Genomic DNA, 20,367 nt, shown 5'->3' on the forward strand with positions numbered 1-20,367 from the left:
CGCTGTCAGCACGGCTGAAACACACCGCCGACTGCTTTGCTGTGTTAACGTTCAACTCTTTGGTCTCCGAAAGTGTTCAGCAAGTGTTGAAGAATGTCAGTGGTGCCATTTTTTCTACGTGTAGGAATTCAGTTCCACTATTTTCCATTCCTATGCTCTTCCATATCAGAACCGTTTTGTCAGACTGCCCCTCTTCTGCCATCTGTCCCACGGTAAGAAAACGGAATGGAATCTTGGTGTGAAGGTTCAGCCTCTACTGCCGTACCAACAACCCCCACTCTTGGCACTGTGGGCCATCATAATTCAAGAGGAGGCATTACTTTTGGAGCATCCCTCAAGATGGAAGTAGTGAACACACACAGTGAATACTGTCTTATGTAACTTGTTCCAGGCAGAAGTTACTGGGTGAAACTGTCACCTAGTCGTGTAGTTTCCCTTGCAGTCAGTGGAGAAAGTGAGAGAGAGCTTGAGAGAATGCTTCAGTTAATGCTAAGGCAGAGGTTTGAAACAGAAGTTGTACTCATGACATGCCTACCATTTTTCTCTGATTAAATTACAAATGCAGTGAAATTTAAGTGCAATTCTACCTGTCTGTAGAGAAGATCATCTTTGTGACTTACAACTTCCTGCATTTTCAGAGTGGGACAGACCTCTCTCATTGCCCTGCACAGAAGGACCTGGGGGTCCTGGTGGAGGAGAAGCTGGACATGAGCCAGCAGTGAGCGCTTGCAGCCCGGAAGGCCAACCGTGTTCTGGTTGCATTAAAAAAGGGGTGGCCAGCAGGGAGAGGGAACTGATTGACCCCCTCTACTTGGCTCTTGTGAGGCCCTATCTGCAGTACTGCATCCAGGCCTGGGGCCCCCAGCACAGGAAGGACGTGGAGCTCTTGGAGTGGGTCCAGAGGAGGGGAACTGAGATGATCAGAGGGCTGGCAAGCACCTCTCCTGTCAGAGGGTGGACAGTGATAGGTCAGTGGAGAAATGGTTTTAAGCTGAGGCAGGGGAGGTTTAGGTTAGATACTAAGAGGACGTTTTTCACACAGAGAGCATTGACACACTGGAACAGGCTGTCCAAAGAGGTTGTGGAAGCCCCATCCCTGGAGGCATTCAAGGCCAGGCTGGATGTGGCTTTGGGCAGCCTGGTCTCGTGGTTGGCGGTCCTGCACATAGCAGGGAAGTTGAAACCAGTTGATCATTGTGGTCCTTTTCAATGCAGGCCATTCTATGATTCTATGATTCTATGATCCTATGAACTCCCCTACTGGGGCTTCATTACAAGAGAGACCTGGATCTGTTGAAGTGCATCCAGAGGAGGACCACAAACGTGATCCTAGGGATAGAACCTCCCCTATGAGGACAGGATGAAAGAGCTGGGGCTGTTCAGCCTGGACAAGAGAAGACTCCCAGGAGATGTGCTAGTGCCCTTTCAGTATCTAAACTGGGGCAATAAGAAAGAAGGGGACAGATTCTTCAGCAGTTCTGTTGTGGCAGATCAAGGGGGAAATGGTTTCATACTAAAAGAGGGGACATTTATACTGTATATAATTCTAGAAGTTTTTTATGTTCAGCGTAGTGAAGCACAGGAACAGATTGCCCAAAGATGTGGTGGGTGTCCTGTCCGTGGGTACGTTCAACACCAGGCTGAGCAACTTGATCTAACTGTAAGCGTCCATGGTCATTGCAGGAGGTTTGGACCAGATGACCTTTAAGGGTCCCTTCCAACACAAACAAAGCTCTAATTTTTGATGAGGATGCAGGAGCTATTTCTTGAGAAGAGATCTGAAATTAGTGCTCAACAGGTTGCCCAGGGGAGTTGTGAATTCTCCTCCTCTGGAGACATTCAAGACCCACCTGGACACCTACCTGTGCAGCCTGCTGCAGGGGGCCTGCTTGGCACGGAGGTTGGACTTGATGATCTCTGGAGGTCCCTTCCAGCCCCTGCAATTCTGTGATTCAGTGAAATTATCACACCAACAGAATAAAGAGCCACTAGTCCTGGTCATCCTGTTATCAGCTTTATGGGCTCCAAACAGGCTTTGATATCTTCAGGAGGTGTATTCAAGGTGATTCCGAACACCAAGAAAAGCTATGGAAGGACACGGCTCCTCATGGCAAGCTGGTTTTTAGATGCATATTTCATAACACTGTGGAACCAGCTGTATTTGGAAAAGAATGGGAAACAAAGGGTGTGAAGCAAAGCCTATGGGAGAGGACTGGGCCTCCTGTTAGCCTTCTGGCACTAGTCAAAAGGGAGTTTCTAGTTGCTTAGGAAGAAGGTGTAGTATATGACCAGTGCTAAATGTAATGAGTTGTCCATTCTTCCTTTTTTTCTGCGTGTCTCATTTTTCTCTCTCCAGACCTGGGACCAGGAGCTGGGAACAGGTCCAAAGAAAGAACGATGTCTTCAGGAGAAAAGCCAGCTGCTGTGCGCGCTTCTTCTCAGTACTCTCCTCGGTTTTGCATTACTCATCACCTACATCACGATGACTTGTGCTCTAGGTATAATGTGGAATATCCTTTTCCCTGACTCCTTACCCACCCTGTTTGTAAGGTCTGTTCCTCTCTCTGCCTGCATGGATTATTATGCTCAGTATCCATGTGAGGGTGAGGCTTTCAGAAAGACAAAGAAGCGTAAAAAAGTACCAGCTGTAAAAAAGGCAGACTGTTCTGCCTCCTCCCTGTGTGACCGTGGGGAGATATCCCCCCGCTTGTCCTCCTCCGACTGCCATTTGATAAGCCTGGGCCCAGCTTTGTGAGAGAGCAGCATTATATTGTCAAGAAATTCTTCTTGAATTTCATCATCCTGGCTTCCAGCTTCTATGACCCTGCTCCATCTGCAGCCAGCTCCAGGAAACTGGCTCTGAAGCTGAGATTTAGAGCTTCTCTTCCACTTGTCCATCCCTGATTTCATAAGCCTACTTCCAGTTTTCTAGGACCAATCACTACTCTGATATACAGAAATCTCATATTCTCCTGTGCAGTGCGGAAGCTGTGAGTGGAGGCCAGAAATTGTCAGTTATCTTTCCAATTCACCAAAAAGCTGCCTGCAGAACAGTCCGCACAAACGCTTACGTGTACAGATAGCTAAATATTGAAGCTGTGTTTAGATTGGAGGGCACACGTATCTCCTACTCCAAAACAAGCATTGTTGACAGGCATTTTTCTCCCACTGCTGTCATATACGCTTCACTAGAGAAACTAAGGAAAAAGTTGTTAGTTTAGAACATGTCTATTTGCACTCCGTGTACCTCCTTCCACTTTAGCAAACCACAGTTTGAAACCATAGCATGAAAATCTTGCTTTGCTTTGTAAGTGGTTTATTTAATAGTAGAGCTGATCTGATGTTGATACAAGACACAGACACGAAATGAGAACATACAGCCAGGGCTTCCCAGCGTTTGGGATGAAGGAGGTTTTAAATCAAAGCAAGATACACCACAAGTGAGTTTTCGTCCTGTTTTGACAGATGTCATTACTGAGAAATGCTTGTTTCCCACCTTGAACATCTCCCTGCGTGTACTAAGCTCTTCTCCTTACCTTCTTTGAATCATGGCCTCCTTTTGCTTTGTGTGTTAACATCACCAGCAGTTTCTTGTTTATCACCTGGTCAAATCAGTGCGTGCAGTTTCAGAGAGAACAGAGAAAAGGCGGAGTCATCCAAGCTGTGGCTGCCAAGATAGAACCACTGGAGGGCAGGCACCACCTCTGCACAAACTACCTGTCTCTGACTGAAAGAATCTCCCTGGCAAAGTGCAAAGCAGCCTTGGTGTGAAGTCGAAGACAGAGTGTGTATTATTGCACCTTCAGCAAAAGCTCACAAGGAATTCAGCAGTCTGTACGCAGTGGAGCTTGTATCAAACAGAAATCTTATTATAAGATCCCTCTTTTTTTCTTTCTTTTTTTTCCTCGGTTGTTGAATATGTTGTCCTCATTCTTCAGTGTCACCGCTCAGATCTCTCGTTTCCTTCCTACCCAGGATCATGTGATGCTGAACCGAGCCTTGCACTCTTGGCCGGATTCCTGAATTCTAGCAATGACACTGTAGACCCCTGTGAGGATTTCTACAAATACGCTTGTGGCAGCTGGGAAGGCAAACACTCAAGCACAGAAGTGTCACAAAACACCTCTGATGTGCTGTTGGAAGAAAACCAGCTGATATTGAAAAGGCTTTTAGGTAGGAAGAGGCCAAGCCCCACCTCACCACAGCCTCCCTTCAGGTAGGTGCAGAGCGCGATAGGCTCTGCCTGGAGCCTCCTGCAGGCTAAGCAGCCCCAGCTTCCTGAGCTGCTCCTCGTCAGACTTGTGCTCCAGACCCCTCACCCACTTCGCTGCCCTTCTCTGGACACGCTCCAGGGCCTCCATGTCTTTCTTGCAGTGAGGGGCCCAAAACCGAGCACAGTTCTCCAGGTGCAGCCTCACCAGAGCTCGGTACAGAGGGATGGTCACTTCCCTGCTCCTGCTGGCAGTGCTATTTCTGATACAAGCCAGGATGCCACTGGCTTCCTTGGCCTCCTGGGCACACTGCTGGCTCACGTTCAGCCCCACATGGACTGATACCCCCAGGTCTGTTTCCTCTGCACAGTCTTCCGGGGCAGCCACTCTGCCCCAGGCCTGTGGCGTTGCCTGGCGTTGTTACAGCCAAAGTGCAGGACCATGGATTTCCTTCGTGTGGCCTCACCCCGCACAGCCAGGACATGCCGGGCCGCATGACATCTCATCCCAGTCCTACTCAGTGGCATCATCTCTTTGAAAAGTTTGAAAAGGAGTTGATGAGCAGCTTCTCGGTAGGATTGGCATTTGCTTTGCAGCATCGAAATGCGCTGGCTCTGTAAGTCTTTGCCTCTCACTACCACTAGATGGTACCCTTAGCGAGCATTTCCCCTTCCTCTGCGAAGTCCAGTTTCATACCCTAACTGCAAAGTTTCTCAATTGATAAAGACTGCACCTTTCTTACCAATAATACAGGACCAGGTTACTGGCGCCGGCTGCTGGCTGCTAGTAACAGCTGACTCAAGTGAACAAAGCTAAAGGTGCATTCAGTATATCAAGCCCAGTACAAATGCAAGTATTCACAGAATGACTGAATGGCTTCAATTGGAAGGGACCACAAAGCCCACCCAGTTCCAAGCCCACTGCCACGGGCAGGTCTGCCACCCACCAGCTCAGGCTGTCCAGGGCCCCATGCAACCACGCCTTGAACACCTCCAGGGATGGGGCACCCACATCTTCTCTGGGCAGCCTGTGCCAGTGCCTCTCTGCCTGAGAGAAAACATTACTTCATAACGTCTAATCAAAACCTACCTTCTTTCTGCTCAAAGAAAAAAAAAATTACCCTGTCCTCTCACTGCACTCTGATAACAAGTCCCTCTCCATCTTTCCGGTAGGTCCTGGAAGGCCACAATGAGAAGGCCAGAGCTTTCTCTTCTCTTAGCTAAATAACCTCATCTCTCTCAGACTTTCTTTGCAGCAGAAGTGCTTTAACAATCTAGCCACTTTCTCAGCCTTCTCTGCACTCTCTTCAAACAGTTTCACATCTTTTTTCATGCTGGGGTCCCAGGACTGAAAACAGTGCTGTAGGTGAGGTCTGACACAAGTGGAGTAGAAGGGGACAACCTCCCTCAGCCTCCTGGCTACATCTCATCTCCTGTCCCGCTGATGTTTTTGGGTGTTTTGCAACTCCTCTTACAGATCCAAATTTCACAGAGTAGCTTTTGCTGAATGGCTTGATACAGCTGCTTCAAGAAAAAGCCTGTGCAAGGCCAGTGTAAACATAGAGCTGGCCATGCCTCTGCTCCACAGGCAGAGATCACGGCACAACCATCGCTAGAGCTTCTGCTGTGTGCTGTGCTTCTGATCACTCTTCTGATCACTCTCCTTCCCAGACAGCCATGCCAAGACTTCCTGTGTCTGTGAGACAGCATGCTTGTTTAACATTCGGATGTCTCTCGTTCGTTATCTGAAGACTGCTCAAATGGGAGTAATGCTATATTTAGCTGTGATGACAGAACAACTAAAGCACAATAGAGACAGTCTGCAAGAATCTGCCAAACCCTCTCTGTAGAAACAGATATGAAGTACAGAATCTAAAGCAAAAAAAAAACCCGCAAACCAAAACACACAAATTCCTCCCTTCTTCCTCCAGTACTCCTGCAGTGAGTGGTGGAAGTGCTGGAGGTGATGGAGTGCACTGAATTAGCTGGGAGGGAGTTCATTGTCTTCGTAGCAGCTCATATGGTGCAATGTTTTAAATCTGTGGCCAGACCAACGCTGATAACACAGCATTGTTTTAGTTGAGGCTGAGCAGTGTTTGCATGGTATCAAGTCCTTCATTGTTTCTCACTCCACCTCTCCAGTGAACAGACTGAGGTGTGCAAGAGGTGGGAAGGGCACATGAGTAGGTTGATGACTCCCTCTGTCTATGGGATTAAACCCACAAGTTGAGTCTAAGTGTATGAGCCCCATTCACTATTTGGGAGAGGAAAAATAAAAATATACATATTAGTAGTAGGCTAAGAACCCACAATCAACTGTGAGACTCACAAATGCATTGTAGCACATTTTCCTTGAATGTTGTATTATTCAGTATTGTGCTTTGTCCTTGGTTACCATGAGCCCCTCCAGTAAAAACAGGGTGTTGCAAATTGAGTGTTTGAACCACAGCAGGCAATACGAGTAATCGCCTGATGTGTCTTGGGAAAATAGATCCTTGTCTAACTCTAACTAAGTTTAATAAGTTTTTTTTTCCAAAAATACTTGAGCCATACTTGAGTATTTGTAGCAGTGCTCAGGGCAAGATTAAAGCAGCAGCTCCCACTCCTGATTATTTTATAATGCTGGTATCAAGTTCTAGAAGCTTTGCCAGATTGGGACATCTGTCAAATTTTTATGTCCTTTCATTTTTAAGGATGTTTTTTCATCATGCTGGAACTAAAGGGAAAGGAAGAGCTTTGAAATATTAAGCCGTGCAAATAATTAACTAGACAAATGATTAAAACAACAACAACAACAACAACAACAACAAAAAACAAAACCCAAAGATATGGAAAAATAAAACACACTTCAAACGCATTATTTAGGGGTAATCTCACATTTCTTGCAGCCTGACTCAGATAGGCTGACTATCCCAGATATGTTCTGAATACAGAATATGGCAGTGAGTAGAGCTGAGCAAGGTGGTACCAGCAGCAGATAAGCCCAGCCACATCAACATTCTTTCTAAACAGATCAAGTTGACAGAGAAATTTTTACTGCAGGGAAAAACCACGGACTTAGGCTCTAAGCATCCTTCTGGTGCTGTTAACAAGCATCTTGCCCTGCGTATAATCAGTCCAGAAGGAACATTTGCAGGGCTATCAGTGAAGAGGCTGACCTTTTCCCCACAGACCTTTATTCTATTAAGACATAGGACGAGCAGGAACTGCAGGAAACCAGAGACGGTGTATAAAAATATTTTCTTAGACTATACACCTGGGAAACCAGTATTTGTGTATTATTTAAGTTAATAAAAAATCGATGCAACAATGTCTCCTGGATATGGCAGCACATTTTTCTCTTTGCCACTGAATCCACTGAATCTGCATCCCAGGAAAGTAGATGATCCTACAAATTGATGACTGGCAGTGTTTAAAGATTTTTTTTTTTTTTTCCTGGAGGAAATCATTATTTTGGATGCGAAAAATGAGTGAAAACCTGAAAACCTAACATTATTCTGGCACAGTAGGAATGCAATGTCTAAGTTTACAGAAGATTGGGATTAGGTTTTAGTGGTTATAGTTCGATACCAGTCATTGCCCAAGTAATGCTGATTCTGAGATGTAAGCACACTAACAATAATGTATCGCTCCTAATGATTTGCTTAGCTAAAGTAAGCAAAATGCATAACTCTGTTATGCATAACTACTTGCAGATCTAAGAGTCTGCTTGCAAAGATGTCTGAGAACTGTCAGGGTAACCCCTCAACGTAGAAGGTAATTAGCATAGAAATAATTCCGTAGACATAAAGCACCTGAAGCAAAGCAAGATATGCAACCAAAAAAAGGACAGAAAGAACTGATAAATCCAGATGTACAAATAAGGGCAAAAAATAACATAAACGTATGCAACAGACATTACCTTGGAGAGCATTTGGATACAGATGATCTTAATCTGTTTTGCTGCTCAACAATTATTGCACAATGGACTCTGCTGTGGAAAAGTATATTATTCTATTCTGTGCCACTCTTTTCTATTTAGCACCATAGTCCTTGTTCCTTGTTTGACAACAAATCTTTACATAAAAGAGATAGGTGTCTTGTGTTTCAATACTTTGCAAACCTTTACTGATGGTAAATCCAGCAGTGAAAACTTAATGGACAGCCACATTAGAAAACTTTGTAGCAAGTATTTTGGAGATTTTCTATTCATAATTATCCAAACACAGCAAATGTGAACAAATTACTGCCACCCTTCTAGAAAAGAAAGGCAGCTTTTCTAATCTAATGGCATTTCACACTTGTACAGAACTGGAAACAGATGACAATACAAAGGAAAGGGCTTCTATAAATTGAGCCCTGGATACAAAGCTCCCAAAGGACCTTAGAATGTAGGACAGTTAGAGACCTCATATACCCTTGTCTCAGGTCCCTGAAATTGCAGGCAAGCACACTGCACAATCCTTTTCTTCAGTAGATAAACAAGTTTTCTAATTCTAGGATGTAATCAGAAATCTTTTCCAATTTTCTAGTTCATTCAGATACTCCATGTATCAATTTGTGGGCTTGTTTTTTTCCATGCTCCTTCCTCCCCACTCCCCACAAAATGATCACCAATGCAATGTGCTGTGGACAGCAGTTATTTCCATTCTGTCATCTTAAACTCTTCTCACCTCTCTTGATACAAACTCCTAAGTACTCCTATCATGTCCCTGTTCCACAGAGACAGGCACTTTTAAATGTGAACAGTCAGAACAATACACTGTACCTCAGATGTTCATCAGCTTTTGTACAATAGTGATACTTTTTACATTTCATCAGAAATACGCCTTTGATGCATACCAGCTTTACATAGGTGAGGATCTTCAGCAGAGCTTGCTCCACGCTCTAACAATTTCCATGAATTCAATACGGAACTGGGCTAACTCCTATGAATAAACTCACCCCAACATCAGGAGCTAATAAATACAAAGACGCCACCTCTGGCTCAGGGAGTTGCAGATCATTTTAGGGTACATTGGTGAGGTGTCAATCCATACTGTTTCCTGCTCTTCCCTAGGAATTTGCTCTTAGTGTCCAGACAAGATGTCAGGCAGACCTCAGGTTTGACCCAACAAAGCCATTCTTTTATTTTCACTTGCTTTGTTTCATCTTGCACTGATGATCAGAATTATAGCTGAATGTATATTCAGAACTTTCTCACCATTAATGACATTAGATTAACAACATCCCAAACTACAGCAAAAAGCTTTCTTTGAAGATCATGGAAGAATAAGTTTGCATTTGACTTTTTGAATTTCCCCAATCCTCAGCTACTCTAGGCCTTAAGAATATCTGATTCTTCATTTTCTTTATTGATAATTATACCTAATTTTCTTCTACCGTTAACAAATTATTGTCATTATACAAGATTTATCCCAAGACCAGCATTTAGATAAATTCACTAATACATCTAGAAGTTTCCTTCTCTACTTTATACTTCGTTATATCTTTGTTATCCAGTTTCTTTTTCACTGGGTAGCTCTAATGTTCAAAGTCATACTCAGGTTCATCAAGATGCAGTATTGCATACATTACTGAAGATACATATGAGATGTACCATACGTTCTTTACCTGGAAAGCAATTTATCTTGTAAAAAGTTCTATCTGCTTAATCTGAAAACTTTTGTCTTTGATATCCCCAAATTCTACATCTTCATTGAATTTTATTTTCTTTCTCCAAATATGTTCTGTAGCTTCAGACAGTTAAAACAGAATCTCTTCAGAGGGAGACAAGAATGCCAGGGATAATCTAGATGCCAGGTAGGAATGGGTCTATTTGTCTGTATGAGCAAATCCACACAAAGTCTTCCTATACCTCACCTCCTGAAACATAGTTGTACAGGGTGTAGCAGCCAGCTGCATCTATCTCACACATCTTCTCTAGGACGTTTTCCTGATTTGCTTCCTGAAGTTTCAACATGGATTAGTGAAGAAATGGGCATGCAGCACTACCTTTTGGAATAAATTATTTAGGGATGTCCTCTTTTGTACTATACAGTACAAAAAGTAACGTCATTCACATGGAACATCAAAATGATCCCAATTTCAACACCTTACACCATTATCTTAGTTAGGCAACAAGTCATTCTTTCTGGTTTGCATCCTAACAGACATGCCTGTTGCTTGTAGCTACTCGTACAATGGAAACCATACAAGAAAGAAAACAGTGAAACTGTTGTTACACAATAACACGTGGTGCTTTTCTTCTTCCTCCCCAATTTCTTCCCCAAATTCTTACTTGTGAGGAGTTTGGTTGTATGAACAAATGCTCTCCTCAAACCCTTTCACATGAGAGTTTGCTCAGCCTCGAATGTTTTTGTCAAAAAAGACTTGTTCTTCAATTTAAAAAAAAAGCAAAGCACACCACTGCAAACCTTCAACATCAAACATCTCACATGCGAACAGGCACTAAGAGCACCTTTCTTTTCCAGGGCACACAGCACGTATGGCTTTGCACTGAGAGAACTGAACTCCCAGAGCTCCAAGATGAAGGCTAAAAATAACCCATTATGTATTAATTTCAGGATTTTAAAGTACGGCTAATTAATAAGCATAGGAAAGGCAAGGCATGTGGTTTCCAGGAGGGAGCACTGCAGACTGCAAGGAAGAGGGTAGGGTGATATCCTGGCAGAGAGCCAAAGGAGAAATGGAAGACAGAAGTTTGCTTTGAGGATAAAGGAGGTGCAAAGACAGTGTTTCAGAAGAGGCAGAAGCAAAGGGATAAAGCGCTTTGCTACTGAAGTGGCAGAGGCAACATAGTGCAACCACAGAGGACAGGATCCTGTTAGAAGAGCCACAAGTACAGTAAAAAAGCCCTAGTATTTTCATAAGTGGTATCAGAACAGCTAGAGAGCTTGTTGCTACTAAAGAAAGTGGCAAAGTTAGGGCTTGGTGGCTCAGACTGTGTGCCACAGACTGAATTATGGTGCTTTGGAAATAACTTGACACAGTAGTGAAGGAGGTCTATGTATCTTGAGTCAGAAGCACCTTGTGAAGGTGTTGTACTAGGTATGTAGCACTGAACAAGATGCACAGGATGGCAGTCATGGCACACCGTGAAAACAAGGTACTGCATATGAGCAGTATGGGTGACATCAGACAGCAGGGATTATCTACAGTTAACGTGAATCAGAAAGCAAATTTGGTTATTCACAGGCAATTCCGGTGAATTAAAAGGTACAGGGGGAAATCAGCCACTTGGAGCAGATTTCCTTCATACCCATTTCCCCACAAACAACATTCATACAATTACGACCTTCCTTTAAACGTAAGGACAAACGGACAATTGCTGATTCACTGGCTATTTGTTATGAAAAACAAGGTTTTCAACCAAATACAGATTATTTAGTGTCACTACTCATCTGCCTGTGTCCTTTGACGTGATCACTAAGGATCTTGAATATTTTAGTGATCTAAATGCAACAAAATGGTAGGAAGCTCAAAGTTTTGTGAGATTTGGTGGCTTTCACAGTGGCACACAGAAGTAGACTCAAAACGTTGTAGGTTTGGTTATATTTTGAGAAACACCTGTTAAAAGGAAGGGGTAGCAAGGTTTAATTTTGCAGTAGTAGGTTTTGATACATGCTCGAGGTGACAAAGTCCCCAGAAGAACTGCAGGGGAATGAAAAGCTACACCAACAAGCTTGTGAAACAGGATGAGTTTCACAGTCCAGTGCTACAGGAGGTTGCTAGTGGAGGCAAAGGACACAAGACCAACTTTTTCACTTAAAGACATTCTTTATTCAATCTTTTTTTCGTTTTTTTTTTTATATACAATATTATTTTTAATCTGTAAAAAGTACATATGCAGGATTCCAGGTCAGAGGCAGCCAGAAGGTTTCCACATGAAAAGAAAGACTCTTGCCCTTTTGTTATTTTGGAGGAAAAGTAATCTGTCAAACAAAGCAAGAATAAAGGCAGAATGCAAAACCAACTTCCACCAAGCAATTAGGATTAAAGGCAACAATTCACCGTAATGAGCCAGGCTCTCTCTTTCGATTTCGGTGATTCTCAACTTTTCCAGGCAATTACAGAGCAGTTTGTTAGAATGGGCAGACAGCCGAAGCAGCTAGTGTTGATCATCTCTGCTACAGCTGTATGCACAGAACTTGCAACAGAGCTTTGGCTTCCTCTTTGTATGGCAACCCAAGCCCTTGAGTCAGAAGACTTTCTCAGAATTCAAGGAGCAAAAGAGGGAAGGCTTAGGCTAAACAGATCTCTGAACTACAATGTGGACCAAGAGCTTGCTTGCATTTTTCTCTGGTAACAAGAAGCCTCTTTGTAATTTGTCCCCTTAAAAACATGGACTATTTAGTAATGTATGTAACAGGCACAATTTGCCAAAAGCCTGTTACTACAGCCCTGAGATGCAAGCTGCCTCGTCATTTTCTGTGGGTGCTAGATTACACTGTTGATCCTTTCAATGTTAATGCTATTATTTACTTCTCCATTCAAACAAGGAAGAGTCACATTATGAAGGTTTGTAATATCATACATTTCCTCAGGGACAGAAGAGAGTATCATTGAGGACAGTCCGATACAGCTTAGTTATAAATCAATGAAACATATACTTTTAATCTTACAGGGTGGTATTATAGGGAGCATGTAATTGCTTTCACTTTTCAAAACTCCAGATACTGGACATTCAAATCTCATAGAGCTCCAGGTGAGAATATCTCAGTGACTGAAAGGTAAAAGACGGTCATTTGCAAATCTGGAGTAGGAGGTTAAGAAGCTTCAAAGGCGTGAATGCCACAGGGAATTACACTATCTGCTTTTCTCCTTACTCCAGGTTACTCAGAATATTGCATGTTCTTTTTAAGCATTCCATTTTAAGGACCACATTGTGCAGCAAAATGAACACCCAGTATATCACTCAAAGGTTTTATTCTTATAGGACAAGGCTAAGACATTCACTTCTGGACTGCAGGACACACAAAGCTCCACAGTGGCCAGTGCATAAATTTGGCTTCTGTCAGGCTGTAAATTGTTAGAAAAAAATGTACTGCTAGCAGATCCTGACCAATAGGCAAGTTTGTGTCTTGGATTCAGAAAAGAACTCAGCATCCTTGTTTTGACTGCATGCAAACAGGACAATTCTGGGGTTTCCAGGCTCTTGCCCAAATCCAGTGTGCCAAAAATGTACATGATTTTCTGTCCTTTACTTCATCCTGTAAGAGGAGAAGGCATTGCAGAAATTGCTAAAATGGGACATCTACCTAAAGAAAATGAGAACTGTTTTGTTAGAGAATACAGTGCAAGACTCAGAAACAACTAGGACTAGAAAGTCATTTTGTGCTTAAATTTATACTCTACCTCCATGAAAGTATGTAGGACAGCAGCAACAGAATGGAAGTGGTAATACTCTACCTGTACCTTATATACCCAGAGGGAAAACTGTGAGGGAAAACCCAGAGTCTGAACTGTGGGCCACACATAACTCCATTATGCAGATCAAAACCTACTTCTTTGTGAAGGACTCTGACTAAAGGCATGTCGCTTAGAGAGAAGTTTCCATATCCATGCTTAGTGCCTAAACATGCCTCACTGAAAATCCTCCAAACTTTCGGCTTGCTCTAGATAATCTCAAGATGGAGAGAGTTATGAGTGATACAGCAGTAAGTCCATAAAACACATTACTTTGAATAGACTATGGAGATCTGTAGCTTCTGTAGGAAAAGGAAAATTTGCCTTTTAAAGAGTGTTGGCGTAGAAACTGACAAACTTTGGGCTAACTGGAAAATGAGAAACAAATATCCTTTATTTGGTACCTGCTGTTTGTCTACACAAAGAAGAAATAGCAGTACTGTACATTTGCTTTGAGAAAAATACCATCCCATAACATGAAATGGCTTAGGTCCTCAATTCAAGCATTCTTGTGGCAGTGAATTAACACACTGGGATTCATGGAGGAATTTGAATAACAACTCTTCACATGAGGGGTGTGTTCACATGAGGGGTGTGGCAGAGCGTCCAATAATGGTAAGAAATTTGCTGTTTCTGGGACTCTGACAGAATTTTGTCTCTGAACAGACTGGCAGCCATTCTACATCTGCATTTACCAGGAAGTGTATGATGACAGCCTAGGATGGAAAGTGCCTTTTCTCTCACTCTTTAAAAAAAAAAAAAAAGAAAGAAAAATCAAAAACAACAAAGATAAAGGAATCCATCTTTCCTATTTCTCCTTGGTACCTAAGAGATTTAGGACAAATTAATTCATGTGCGACCAATAAGAAGAAACCATTTACTAAGATACTTCTCACTTAACAATTGCTTGAATCAGTATTATTTACTACATCAATTACTTTATCAGCTCTCAAATTATTTTTAAGATACTGCTGCAAATTACAATAACTAACTAATTGGTACGAAGGCAAAAATGTTGAGATCAGATTGTTTTCTAAGGTCTATGTCTTCCTCCTCTTAAACTGAAGTGACAGTCTGGAGGACGGAGTCTGATAGAAATACTCACATGACCTAGGAAAAAATGCTATGCATAAATTACTGTCGAAGAGAAGTGAGGAAAAACACTATGGGAAATCCTACTTCAATGTATGGTCAGAAAAATTATAATGTGATATTGGGAGAAGGTTTTTATATATGAAATTTCATATATAAACATTCTTGAGAGGGAGAGGATACTCAGTCCCTTTAGACATGGTGCTGCACTGCTGTAGTTCACTAAAGACAATTCTTTCACTCACTTGAGTTTGAAAAGACAATCAGAATTTTTGAAAGATTCAACCCATGCACAAATTAGGAGGGAACAAAGCACCTCACTGCTCTTTTCCAGCACAAATGCTGGAAATGTGGCAAAAAGATGTGAGAGATATAAAGGGGAGTAAAAATAATTATGTAAGGATTCTGAAACACTAAAAAAAATATCGATCAATGAAGAAATACTTGAAAAGGATAAATTTAGCAAAAACTATGAAGACTCAGGCTCAACTGATACTGTCAAGCCCAATTTCAATGTATTTGAACTACTCCAGCCTTCGAGTACTTGAGGAAAAAAAAAAAAAAGGAAACTGCATCTCATTTCTTATCAACTAATTGAAGAGAATCTGCAGTTTCTTTTTCCACTCATGTGTAAGAGATGTTATGCTGTTTTCAAAGACAATCATGTTGGCTTTGCACCGTTGCAGGTCACCCAAACGGAAAGGAGTTTTCTAGACTAAATCAAAGGCAGTTTTTGGCTTCTGTCATACGCAGAAATAAAGAGTGAAATTAATTTTTAGGAAAAATCCATATTGTGTGGAAAAACGTAAAACAACAAACTCCTGCTGCTTAGCTGAAGGGGAGCATTTTTAAATGTCGTATCCTATGCCTTGCTATATAAATTATGAGACTGTTTTTCTCAAGTTTTTATCTCTGCAAATTTGACTAGAAGAAACAAGAAAAACAAGAGAATGTGGACTTTCCACGTGATGGATTTACAAAGAAAGAACGCTTAGTCTCTTATCCCACCCGATGTTATGCTCCACACTCTAACCACAAATTGCAAAATGAGCTAAGCCTTTGTTGTTGACAGCAAACTACAAACCAAATGCTTATTCATTGCTTTTTTGAGTGTGACCATACAACACAGAACTTTCAACACTGCTTTGAAAAGGGAAAATGAGAAAGTAATAGTTTTTATAGTTTAGTTTTAATAGTTTGAAGTCCCCAAGAATGGCTGCCAGTCTGGGCAAACTGATGTTCCTTAGAAATGTCAGACAGGTACACAAAAAAATTCAAATCCTGCTGCTGCTGGTGCAGTGATGTTGCTTTTTGTTGTTGCTTTGTTCATGCCATCATCAAACAAAAATAAAAAGAAAAAAAATCAAAGTATTTGGAACCCACCCGATCTGAAGAGATGACTGGTACGCTGTGCCTTAGAACAGCCAACAGCAGCAGCTGCAAGTTCCTGTCCCTAAACAGGAAAGCCTCTTCTTCCTCATGCTGCTGCATTTACTTTAAACAGTAGATTCCATTTCTTGCTAGGGTTCAAAGCACTTGAAGTCTCTGTCCTGCAAATACCATACCTGTGTTTTGGTCATATATAAAACAGAACTTTGTTTCAGTTTTACTCATCTATATGTTGAAGAGCTTTGTTTCTCACGCCTGTACTTGACTCAGAAGTCAAGATTTCTCAAGTGTCCATTTCCTCTCCTGCTTAAAGTCTCAGTTGTAAACAAAACAGCTGAAAAGTTTCTCTTCCTCTTCTTAGAGCTGATTTTATCGATAAGCAGGATTTCCTGAAAGTGTGGTGTTTGCTAAATGTAAAACAGGCAGGGGATGAGCTTCTGTGTTAAAAACCCAGTTGTCTAATGGGAGAAGGTCATCGTTGGAGAAAAGCAGATACAAATACCTAGATATCAATACAGAGAAGAAAAATGGTAGGTATTAAAGTCGAGCAACAGACACTGGGGCACCATAGCAGCTGCATGCCCCACCACTCAACAGCTAAAGCCATAAACAAGTTATTTGCTTTCAATCTTTTTATAGCACTCATACAACTTCCCCCATTATAATGATCTGAAGAGTCATATTTATCACAGTCAAGTCCTGCAATGAAAAATTTGTTACAAAGACAGCATTTTAATTTTTCCAAGTAACTTCTGTTTTTCAAGACTCTTTTCCAAGGCTTATCATATAATACAAACATCAAGACATCAAGCACAAGGATTTTGGAGGCTGGGGAGCAGAGCAGAAGTAGGCAAAAAATTGGTTTCAATGGAGCAAACCCACTTGGAAATGACTATTCCATTCAAATCAAATATTTAGAGGAAGCACAGAAGAAGCCACTAAACCATGCCAGATATTTGATTTGTCATCACCATGTGGGGCAGTCATCATCAGCTTCTGGCAGGAGGAAATGTGCCAATATGCTTGCAGAGAGGATTCATAAATGTTGTATACTAAAAAGCAACACAGTACAAACAAAGCATGTAATGATGTTACATTTCTGGACATATGTGTAAAGATTATCTCTTGCTTCCTCTTCTCTTAATACACAATTTTGAATGTGATTATGCTATTATTGTACGAGGACACTGGCAGCAGAGATCTTTGTAAAGTCTTTCAAACTCAAATGCTATAATTCCAAAGGCAGTTCCCTTCTTCCAGAAAACCTGATTGTGTACATGCGAGCTAAGCTTAACATCACTATATAGGATCTCTCAACTTCTGTTTCAGCCTGATTTCCTGCTATTCAGCCAATGTCAGGTCTTGCAACACGGGACAAGGAAGAGTTGTCACTCCCATCAGTAGGCTCTGTCAAACCCAGAATGTGAACACATTGTTTTGTATTCGCTATAAATCAGATGCTCATATTTCCACTGTCTACAGTCAAATGTCACTGCTTGTCCTTCAGAACATCCAGTTACTGAGTGACACATCAGTGAATTTTCAGATCTCCTTTTGATGTAAGATCTCGACAGGATTCTGACAATATTTCAAAGGTCAGTCCTGTCACCACAGAAATCCCATAGGAGCAGACTTCATTCTCTCTCTGATTTGGCTTTTATAGGTAGATGGATGACACAGAATCAGCTCCTCAAGAAGCCCTGTGTAACTAGCAGGACGTGTTTGAAATGTTGCCTTTCTCTTTGGGAGTATAGCTTTTAGGCTGCAGAAAATTAACTCAAAGGAGTAAATGAAATATAATTAACAAAGATGACAGAAGAGACAGCAGTGGCTCGCTTTCTTTTTGTAATGATAATAAAGGGAAACAAAGTATTGTGACCATTGAGAGGAGTCTGGTAGGGATTATTCAACTGCAGGACACAATGGCCATATCCTTCTCTCAGATGTGATGAACTTGGAGTCCTTTCACACAAATGAGACATGTCATGGTGTCTTAAGTAGGCATCAGCTCTGCCATTGTCAGGATCTATTTTTTCCCTACGCATTTTGAGCTCAAACAAATCTTCTCAGCCAGAAACTGTCACTAAAACCTAGTAAATACTGTAAAATAACAAAAATTATTACAATTTTTAATAGCAAAAAATAACCATTTCACTCTGAAAAACCTACAAGCCATACTAGGCTGACACATTATTACAATTTTTGTTTTTGTTCTTCATATCACTGAGTTGTAAAGACAGAAAGGCCACCTGAATGAGTCCTCACTGCTGACAGGTTTTTGCAATTACATATGTACTATCCCTTCCATCACATGTTGGCATGGATACATAAGCAGAGACAACAGTCTTCTAATAGCACCTCTGGCCTCATTCACATTCACACTGCCAAACGATTTCTGTCCATGGAAATAACCAGTGTTCTGCAAACTGTTATGCAGGAGTGAAAAAGGAGCAGGGAATAATAGCCAGCTCAGGCATTTTTTTTCCAAAAGTAGACAATTCACATGATTTCAGGAAGATACCCTACATTAAACACTGGTAGATTTCAATGCTAGAAGTGCATTACCAAGTTCACTGATATGACTGTCAAGAAATAATCACACCCTGGAAACACTGCTTTATGGGTGAAACCCCAGTGTGATCACAACTGTGAGACAAAAGAGTGCTCTTGACAGCAAGTTTGCATCATAATGGAAGAGATGAGTAGCAATGATAAGCTGGCTCAGGCCTAAAAAGCGATCTCTTAATAATAGTCTCCTTTACATATTCTTAACTTTATATAAATATCTTATTGTAAGCAACAACTCCATAAATTAAAGGTTGTTGAATATTCTAGCATAGTACAGAATAACTTTTTTTTTTTTGTTATTAAAAAGAAACTTTGGACACTTTACCTTGAACTAACTATACAATAGAGTGCATGAGGTTCTGCATAACGGACTGAAGATGTTCTGCTGACTCGTCTGAATTCAAAAAATGTTTTAAATATTCTAAAATCAGAAGTACATAAAAGACTATAAAATATGCCTGATACTCTTGCTTCCAACAAAAAACATTCTAGAAAGGCATGCTGTAGGAGAAATACAGAAAAATAATTCAAGGGCACAGAGGACGTTTTTTCAAATTTACTCCTTTGCAGTGGCACATACAGGAGAAACAGGTTCTACAATAGCAGAGTATATATAGCACACACTTTTATAAAATTTGTCACCGCATCTAAAAAATGTATTTTGCAAAGAGTGTTTTCTAAAAAGGAGATACCTTTCCCTTATTGTGATGCCAGAAATCAAATTGAAGTCTTAAAAATGAACACTCCCTCAGCATAAGCTTGTTGTATTAGAAAATCTATTTCTATTTTCTTGTGGGAAAATAGGCTGACCTTGGACCTGAAAGCTGGGAAAAAAAAAAGAAAGACCAAACCACCCTGGAAATGACAAGAGATTATTTGTTTAGTCAACATATTTTTGTAGAACTACACGCTAGCTTTTACAGGAACATGCAAGAGTGAAAACAGCTTACTTCAACGTTTCAGCAAGGAAAAAGCTCTGCTGTACGTCGTCATATGTAGGAGATGATGAGTAGACATCCTTGACGCCAGAGAAGCCACCACTAACTCGGCAATACTTGTCAATTGCCTGCAAAAGGGGAGGTAAAAAAAAAAAAAAAAAAAAAAAAGGCAATTCAATTGTAAAATAAAATTTGAAAACACCAAAATAACAAAACAACAGGATTGATCAACAAAGGAGGAAATTCTTTCCACTCTGCATAATTTAGTCTTGTCAGATGACATTGTGGAATGGGAAAAGAAGTAAATAAATGAGGACTGAACACATACAAAAGTAAAATCCTTCCAAGGCTACTAAAGACATTTGGCAAACCACTAGAAGCTAGAAAAAGGTATTCTGGGGAAGAATTTCCTAGGTACTCACTGTTCACTGATATTGATGGGAGGACACAGCCTCAGCAGACTTTAGCTTTAAGCTGGCATAGCTGCTTGTAAGTAACATTGTGTAGAACATTCATCACTCAATTAAGGTAACGTGGGCTATGGGAAGATGACAAACACTCCTGGATTTTGCAGCTGGAAGAGTTTGAAGAGTTACAGAACTGTGACTTATAACTAGTCATAGAGACTTTCTGAAGGTAGGGTACTAATACAGTACTAATATTCAGGGAAACACTGATTTCATCTTATACACTCTTCCAGCTACTTCTTTCTCCACACAATTCCATCTCCTATAAGTGCTTCTCTCTTTGTCCCTTATACAGTTGAAACTCAAGTCAGCTTGT

At 41.3% G+C, this 20,367-nt stretch overlaps 1 protein-coding gene across 2 annotated transcripts in view; it reads right to left on the reverse strand.

Moving 5' to 3' along the window:
* Positions 1-11,940: 11,940 nt before the first annotated feature.
* MAN1A2 (mannosidase alpha class 1A member 2) overlaps positions 11,941-20,367 on the reverse strand; it is a 138,373-nt gene continuing 129,946 nt past the window's right edge. Inside the window, exons 12-14 of one of the 2 annotated variants that reach the window (XR_004169200.2) lie at positions 19,597-19,712; positions 16,073-16,580; positions 11,941-13,401 (exon numbers count right to left, since the gene is read on the reverse strand). Coding sequence is in view for 1 of the 2 variants with exons in the window: in XM_031610253.2 (XP_031466113.1) it covers positions 16,448-16,580; positions 19,597-19,712 (249 nt within the window). In the remaining variant the exon portion in view is untranslated. Of the gene's footprint in view, positions 13,402-13,969; positions 16,581-19,596; positions 19,713-20,367 lie in introns of those variants that run through there. The other variant, XM_031610253.2, reaches the window with a different exon arrangement.

Source organism: Phasianus colchicus, chromosome 1 (assembly GCF_987193195.1).
Source record: "Phasianus colchicus chromosome 1, bPhaCol1.hap1.1, whole genome shotgun sequence".
Classification (NCBI taxonomy): domain Eukaryota; kingdom Metazoa; phylum Chordata; class Aves; order Galliformes; family Phasianidae; genus Phasianus; species Phasianus colchicus.